The sequence below is a fragment of the Lactuca virosa genome, chromosome 8, assembly GCF_052849685.1.
Source record: "Lactuca virosa cultivar CGN04683 chromosome 8, Lactuca_virosa_CGN04683_v6, whole genome shotgun sequence".
In the NCBI taxonomy this organism is placed as follows: domain Eukaryota; kingdom Viridiplantae; phylum Streptophyta; class Magnoliopsida; order Asterales; family Asteraceae; genus Lactuca; species Lactuca virosa.
Window position 1 is genome coordinate 178,399,358 of NC_136433.1, and position 9,122 is coordinate 178,408,479.

At 31.4% G+C, this 9,122-nt stretch overlaps 1 protein-coding gene across 1 annotated transcript; it reads left to right on the forward strand.

Annotated features, from left to right (window-relative positions):
• Nucleotides 1-373: 373 nt before the first annotated feature.
• Nucleotides 374-5,136, forward strand: LOC145132132 (RNI-like superfamily protein). Its single transcript, XM_079066799.1, has 8 exons — nucleotides 374-1,221; nucleotides 2,196-2,321; nucleotides 2,412-2,516; nucleotides 3,273-3,666; nucleotides 3,820-3,949; nucleotides 4,060-4,354; nucleotides 4,461-4,712; nucleotides 4,812-5,136. Exons 1-8 carry the CDS (start codon nucleotides 547-549, stop codon nucleotides 4,860-4,862), a joined length of 2,028 nt encoding a protein of 675 aa, XP_078922925.1. The 5' UTR covers nucleotides 374-546; the 3' UTR covers nucleotides 4,863-5,136.
• The last annotated feature ends 3,986 nt before the right edge of the window (nucleotides 5,137-9,122 follow it).

The window sequence follows — 9,122 nt, forward strand, 5'->3', positions numbered from 1 at the left end:
AACACTAATGTAATAATAATATATAGCACGACTACTATGATTTTATCAGAATCTATATATGTTATTTGTTTTATTGAAAGTTATTACTATCATTTATATAACTTTTTTTTTTATTAATTTTTCGAAACGAAAGATAACTCTGATATTAAAAAATTCGGATTTCTAGTATTGAATAAATATCAATATAAATATATATTTTTGAAAATAACATGATGAATCACATAAAAAAAATAGTAACAGATGGCTTCTTTAAGGGCAATAAAGTCTTCACAGGTACGAAAATCAGCCAATCAATATCATTGACAGAAGAAGGAAAAAGGGCAAGATTGTAATTACATCGATAACCCCATTCTTCATCTTCAACCTTCACTTAGTTATCAACTGCCCCAATAACCAAACCAGCCTATTTCCTGTTAAACGGTTACTTCAAAGAGCATCTTCACCTTCTTTAAATTCATCTAACAACTTTCTTTCTATATATATTTCGAAAATCTCATTTCTTTGTTTAATCATACCAAATTTTCTTTCACTTTTTCTAGAGCTGAAATGAAGAAGCAAAAATGTATCCAGGAAGATCCTGAAACCAAGATCAACCCTTTTGATTTTCTCTCAGAAGAAATCGTGTTTTCAATCTTAGACTACCTCATACCAAACCCATTTGATCGAAAATCATTCTCTTTAGTCTCAAAATCTTTCTACTCAATTGAATCTCGCCATCGGAAAACGTTAAAACCCTTCCCTCGTACCTCTAATGATCATCGTCATGATCAATTAAAAAAACTTCTAAAACGATACCCATTTGTTACCCATCTCGATCTTTCCCTCTGCCCTCGAATCACTGATGGTTGTTTGTCATACATCGCGAATTCTTGCGGAAAAGCCTTGAAATCCATCGATCTTTCTAGGTCTAGGTTCTTTACACAAGTGGGGCTCTCGTATTTGGTTTCAAACTGTGTTAATTTGGTGGATATCGATCTGTCAAACGGTGTACATTTGAATGACACTGCAGCTGCAGCTGTTGCTAGTTGCCGGAGTTTGGAGAGGCTGAGTTTGACTAGGTGCAAGTCGTTGACTGATATTGGAATTGGGTGTATTGCAGTTGGGTGTTCGAATTTAAGGGTTTTGAGCTTGAAATGGTGTTTGGGTGTTAGTGATTTAGGGGTGGCTTTGATTGGTGTCAAGTGTAAGAAGATTAGAAGCTTGGACCTTTCTCACTTGCTGGTATACAACAGTTCTCCTCTTTTCCATTTTTGGTAATAATTTTGATTAATTGTTTATTTTTCATCTTATTGTGTTATAACTTGTTTGATTATTTGATATGCTTGTTATCTTTCCTCCAATTCATGCACTTTGTGAAGTATTTGATAGTAGTTTTTTTTCTTTCTATTTTTAGTTGCTTTCAGGGTTTGTTTTTATCTTGTCGATTGGTTTCTTTACTTGTGGTTATTGAGTCAATATCATTTGCATTCTAACTTCAAAATTGATGATAACTATGAAAGTATATAAATAGGGTATTATGAAGACTAAGAAAATGTATGTCAAACTTAAAATTGGAAAATACAGGTTTGAATTTTTAAAAGTCTTATTTGGACATCTATCTTGTTCTAATTGAGGGGAAATCATGAGCTATTAGCTTATTAAAACCTTTAAGATTTTATTTCTATGTGAATAAACAAAACCGTATTAAATGTGATGATGTTATGTTAAAACATTGACATAAACCAATAAATGATGTGACATAGACCGGTATATGTTCACATGCTATGTTTTGTTACTTTAATGATGAAAATAAGAAAATGTTTTTTTTCATGGTCATGTCACTATTGTTGTCTATATTACTTATAATAGATTTTTGTCCGATCAAGAACACGTCTTGAATTGAAATTGCATTTTGTTTTATGATGTGTGACAAGAAACGACAATGCGTCTGTGGGTCCCATGTTCTAAAAAATTGATATGGGACCCACAAAGTGGAAAATGATAACTTGTGATTATGTGTCACAAAGTTGGTTCCTTGTGGGCCACTATGTACCTGATTTACATCTTACATGATGCTTTTCGAGCAGAGCAGTGTGGGCCAGCTGAAAGAATAACCTTTTTGCATAAACATATGATATTTTTTTTATAATGATTTGTGTTACTTTAATACAATATTGTTTTCTCATTCTTTCTTTTTTCATATTAATCTTTTATAGATCACGGAGAAATGCTTACCTTCACTTTTAAAGTTGGAATTTCTTGAAGATTTGATTTTGGAAGGATGTTGTGGAATCAATGATGAAAGTCTTGTATCCCTCAAACAAGGGTGGAAGTCACTCAAGGTATCCATTCTCAAGAAAAAGACTGAATATATATTTTTTCTTTTTGTATAAATCATTTAAGAAACTAATTCATAATTATGCTCTTGACAGACGTTGAATATGTCGTATTGTGATAATATCACACATGTGGGAGTTTCTTCATTAACAAGCAAAGCCAATTGTCTTCAAAACCTTAACTTATCATATGGGCCACTAGTAAGTCCTATATTCATTTATATTATTATCTTTAATCGAATGATTATCTAATTATGATTCTGATTATAAAAAATTACAATAATAAGATTTAATGAAGTAAGTAAGAAGTTGCCATAAGAAAACTGATTATTGAGATAAATGTAAAATTTGGCCTACAAGAATATCAACACTTGTATTAAACTATATGTCAAGTGAAATATTTGAGAAAATGACGACATCCTTGGGACATGGAAGGGCAAATTTGTAAAATTTGGACTTAGACTATGTTTGGACTTTGGCGTACTAGCTGAAAAGCTAACTATTAACTGAAAAGCTAGCTGATAGCTGAAAAGCTAGCTGTTATATGAAAAGCTAGCTGTTATATGAAAAGCTAGCTGATAAAAAATGACGTTTGGTAAAACTAGCTGATAAGCTAAGCTAAAATATATAAAACTACATAAATAGGCATTCAAAAGAATATGTTTTTTATAATTAATTAAGGGTATATTTGGAAAATTTTTAAAAAAACTCCTAAAAAGCTAGTCTAAGTAGCTTTTTAAAATGCTAGCTTATAAGCTACTATTTGGCTTGCCAAACATGACAACTTAGAAAAGCTCGAAAAATAAGCTAGCTTATCAGCTAGCTGTGGTGCGCCAAACACAGTCTTAATCACTTAATGGGAAAGCCTTATTTTCTTGAATTTCTTTATTTAGTACTATTTCCGCATTAAGAAAAACTATAAACTAAAGAAAATTCTTAACACATGATGTAATTTAGGTAACTCTTCCACTTTCTGAAAGTCTACAAAAGCTTTCTCAATTGCAATCAATTCGCTTAGATGGATGCCAAGTCACATGTTTGGGTCTCAAAGGCATTGGAAATTGGTGTGTATCACTTAAGGAGCTAAGCTTAAGTAAATGCTCGGGTGTTACAGAAGATGGGCTTTCATCAATTGTGAAGAAACACACGGATTTAAAAAAGTTAGACATCACATGTTGTAGAAAGATTACTCAAATTTCAATTGCCCATGTGACAAAATCTTGTGGGTCCCTTGTTTCTTTGAAGATGGAGTCGTGTACACTTGTTCCCTTTGAAGCTTTCTTTTTGATAGGGCAAAATTGTCATTTTCTTGAGGAGCTTGACCTTACTGATAATGACGTTGATGATGAAGGTATGGTTTTTCATCTTGTTAAGTAAAAAAGAAACACTCATAAGTCATATCGGATTTTGTATCCATGGCAATGGGCAAAATTGGAAATGTTGCAATTTTTATGAGACGTACAAAAATGGAAATGGTAAAAATGGTGTTTCTTTGTTTGTGTAGGCCTAAAGTTTATCTCAAAATGTTCTCAACTCTCTATCTTAAAGCTTGGAATATGTATGAATATAAGTGATGAGGGGCTTATTTATATTGGAAATGGATGCCCAAAACTTAAAGAGCTCGATTTATACAGGTTTGCAAAGAGAAACACTCATTTATATTTTACAAGTCTTGTTATCCATTAACTAAAAAAAAAAACAACACCTAACTTGTGAATATGTTTTTGCTTTTGTTGTTGTTTAGATCAATTGAAATCACAGATAGGGGGATTTCTTCTATTGCTCATGGTTGCCCTTCACTTGAAATCATAAACATTTCTTATTGTGAAAACATCACTGATAGCTCATTGATTTCATTGTCAAATTGTTCAAAGTTAAACACACTAGAATCCCGAGGATGCCCTCATATCACATCTTTAGGGCTCAAAGCCATTGCCATTAGATGCAAACAAATCTTAAAGCTAGACATCAAGAAATGTCACAATGTGAATGACTCAGGAATGATTCCACTTGCTCAATTTTCACATAACCTCAGACAGGTAAACCCTAAACCCTAAACCCTAATCAGACACAGTCTGCATACATACAATAAGTATGCATTTTGCATATTTGATGTACTTATTGGTTTTGATGTTTTTTTTATAGATAAATTTATCGTATAGCTCGGTGACAGATGTAGGGCTATTATACCTAGCTAGCTTAGGGTGTTTGCAGAGTATGACAATTCTTCACATGGAAGGGTTGACTCCAGTTGGACTTGCAGCTGCATTGTTTGGATGTGGAGGCCTAATGAAAGTGAAGCTTCAATCATCTTTTAGAACTCTGCTACCACGATTAGTTCTTGAGCATTTAGAAGCTCGTGGTTGTGTTTTTCATTGGAGAGATAAAGTCTTTCAGGTATATCTTTATGAATAAATCATGTTTAACAAAAAAAAAAAAAAGTAAAATCAAGATTATATGAAAATAATGGAGTTTTCTTTTCTTTGTGACTTTCAGGCTGAATTGGATCCGAAATGTTGGAAACTACAAGCAGAAGACATTGAATAGGCGTAATTTCCATTTCCATTTTATATCTAGTGTGTATGCATAAAAGCAAACTGCCTAGAAATGGTTTGGATTTCTGTATGATGATGGAAAATCATGGTTCTTTTCCATGCGGATGGATTGTACAAATGTAGTTTGATTCCTACAAGGTTAAGAGACTTGTATTAGCTTTCTATTTGACTTTTAATGATTTGTATTAGAGACAACTTGGTTTTGAAGTTGATATGTGGTAATGTAAATGAGTTGAGTATTGATGGTATTATAGTCCGTTTACAAAGTGGGGTGTTTCAATTGTTGTCATTAATCTATCAAATTCATTCAAAAGAATCATATGCAATAATATTGTTGGGTGTTGTGATCTTTGAACAAGCCATATAGGGATAACTGCATGAGTGGAGTGTTGTATATCAACTTTTTGTTGAGAAGGCACAAAGGTCATAGCATAAATACATTTTGAACGCTTAAAATGTCTACAAATGTTCATGAGTTGCAATTCATATCAGTTGAATATAGATGATTAAGTGTCACAAGCACATGCAAGCATAATATTTAGAGTAAATTACATGAATGGTCCCTATAGTGTGGGATAACTTTCACGCGTAGTCCTTTACTCTATTTTTTAACTCGGGTCATCCTTCATTTTAAAACTTGTTGCACTCTTAGTTTTTTTGTCATGTAGCTGTTAAAGTCTCCGTTGAAACACCCCACGTGCAAGGAACACATGGGTATTGTTGTCTTTTTCTTTTAAGAGAGTGCAAGCGCCATTTTTATAACTCGGAACATTTAAGAAGGCAAAACAACGATCATTCTTTCCGACAAGAAGCTCCACTCACACTCAACACACACAATTAGAGAAAACCTTAAAGTAGGCACCCTCAATCACAACTGTTAGGCATGGGTGCATGGCAACTTCGTGCGACCATGACTAAAGTCAACATTGGACATCGATATGGTAATCATTCGGTGGTTTTGTTGCTGATAATTTTGAATATACTATGTAATTATTCGAAATTAATTTCATGGTTTTGTTGATAATTTTGAATATATTACGTGATTGCTCAAAATTAAAGTCAATGTTTTTTCTTTTACAGCCGAACATCCAATGATTTTCTCCATTTTATTAAACCACGGTGGAGAGTTTATGAAGTTTAACTGAAAAAAAAATTCATCAAAGGGAAGCAAAATATTGCGGATTTAATGGGCATTGGTACTTTCTAAATTCATCGAAAGATCTTGTATGCCCAAGAGTAATTATAGAATGATATTGATAATAACATATAATCATATATAGAGTCACACCTTATAACATATTATCACTAATTGATTATTTATTAGAGTAATTTTGATTATTAATAAATATAATCAACACTTGTATTTAATTAGAAACTTATTATTTTACAAAAATAATATTTTACTAAATGGAAATATATTATTTGTGAAAATAATATTTATTGGAGAAATAACAATTTACGAAATATATCATAAAATAAGATTATTTATAAGCTATATTTATATCTCTTTAAACTAGTTAGAGTTTATTTATATATAAACGTGATTTATATAAAAAAGATAATTATAGTTTATAACTAGTTATATGTTTTATGCATATATAATAGAAATCAATTATGTAAATGCTAGCCTTATATATATATATATATATATATATATATATATATATATATATATATATATATATATATATACACACACACTTAACTAGTTATAAATAAGTAATGAACATCACTTTTTGTCCCCTTAAAGTTATTTTTGCGGGTTGCCCCATGACAGGGCTAGATTTCTTTTTTACTTTGTTTATTGATTTCACCATGCTTGAAATAAATCTTTCTCCTTTTTGCTTTATGGTCTTCCTTTTCCAAACATTGGAACATACATAAAATAAGGACTTGAAAGCATTTGGAGTTAGTTTTTCACTCACTTTTTCTCCTATTTTTCTCCCAAGAAAATCATGAGCATGAAGCGTTCTTCCCTTCCTTTTGGCCTTGCAATTTTGGTGTAAGATTCAAGCCTCAAATGTTGGTTCTCTTTAAGCATATTTTGGAATGTCTTAAAGCTCAAGAACAACTTTTTTACAAGTGTTTACTAGCATATTTTGGTGGATTAATTCTTTCTTTGGCGGATACTTCTAGTGAGCTTCTTCTTTGGAGCTTAAAGCCATATTCATCAACTTCCTAATTGTCAAAGTAACCAAAGTCTTCAAAGGTTGTTTTGCTTTCATTTCTATGGTTGTTTTAATCTTTCCAAGTTTTGAAAAATGATCTTTTGGTTAGAATAAAGCTAGTTTTATTTTGTTCAAAAGTAAAGTCTTCCGTTGCTATCTTTGTGTTTATGAAAAAATTCTAGAATAAAACTCAACAATTAGTATCAGAGCCATTTTTACAAGGTGTGCCTTTATATCAAAATAAAGATGAAATTTGTGATTACTATGAACTAGTGGTAGGATAGTGATGTTCCTAATCTCCTATGAATGAGACATACTTAATCATTTAAAGTTACATTCCGACTATGCAAGGTCGTTTCACCTTAACTTGGTAAGTGTTTCTAAAATGAAAGACTTAGGAATGAAAAGATACATTCTTGGAATGTAAAATCTGTAGAGATAGATAAAGATGAATGTTAAAAGATTTAAATTCTTTTACATGAATTAACAATATCTTGAAAGAGGTCAAGATACAAGATTCCTTGGAGGATTCTTGACATTGTCACATGACACCATTTTGAGATAGTCTCAAAAAGGACCTAGCACATAGGTTTGAGCTAGATGAAATGCTTTATATTTTATTTGCTTGGCAAATGAATCCATCATTTATGTCATATTATACACAAGACTAGGTATATGATTATGCTACAAACATATCATGAGATACTAATTCAATACATGGGTAAGTCACTGGATGATTTTGAAAACATTTAAAGAGTACTCAAGAAGAATTAAGAGACTTTATATGAGATAATCAGTTTAGAATAAGATCTCTGTGTAAAGAGCTACATGATATGTTAACTTCAAAATAGATATATACACTTATGAATTATAATATGATAATGACTTCATTATGAACTGAATTGTAAGTTATGTTAGAATGAGGTCCAAGAAAACCAAATTACACAATCTACTAAATAAGAACACATTGCTATTTCAGAAGTTGAAATTAATAATAATATTATTGGATGAACTTGATCATAGAAAAACTAGGTTGAATCCTTCCATTCATGGATAACCTAGAAATCTCTTGTGAGTTATAGAGTGTACTTAATCAAGCTAAGAAACTTTATGTCACATCAGAACACCAATCACATTCTCCATGATATTTAACTATACTTAGAGTAAAGTAAAATATGGAGATGATAGTATTCATCGAATTCACACAAATTAAATTTAGTCAGACACATTAATAAAGTCCTTCTTTTAAGCTAAGTATGAGTAGTCACACTCAACTATATGACTTCATTATTCTAGAAATAGGATTTTGATTTGAATTTAGTATTTAGATATTAGAACATTAAGAAAACAACTATTATATTGTTTTGATATATTAGGATATGATCATCACATCAATACTTGTTGTGTTCTATATTAATATGTTTAATCTATGAATAATCTAATTATTCTAAAAGTTCATATTCGATTATAATTGTGGGAGCAATTATGAAGTAAGACTATTATGAATTGGATTGGTTGACTCTCACTAGATGAAAGTACGCAAGTGGTTGTAACCAATTTTCATAGGTACTTGTAAGAAAACTAGTACTGAGCGGACACACATCAAGATCATATCATAGATCATAGTTACGAGTGATACTTGATTAAAAGGTACTATCTTTGTATCCTTAACACCTGAGATACATAGTGGGACTTATATGTAGGGAGTACTGTGTTTAGATATGGTCAAACATTGATCCTTAACCGCGTAGTTATAAAATCCATTTTCAGGTATGGTGTGAACTATGCAAGAGGCTTATGTAGTCAAGATTGGATTTGTTCCTCTTATATGTTGAGAGCTAGATATATAACGTGTGCTACCCAAAGTTGCAAACCAAATGAGATTGATTGTGATCCAAGTCACATGTTCAAGAAGATGTCTGTAACAAAGGGATAACTGATAAACTTACCATATACATCAATTGAAGCTTGGAGCTTTTGGGAATTTGATGTTGATGACTAACATTCTTTTTCATGTGTTATTGGGGGCAGTGAAATGTAGCTAGACGTTCACCCTGTCTATATCAATCTATGACGAGTCTTGT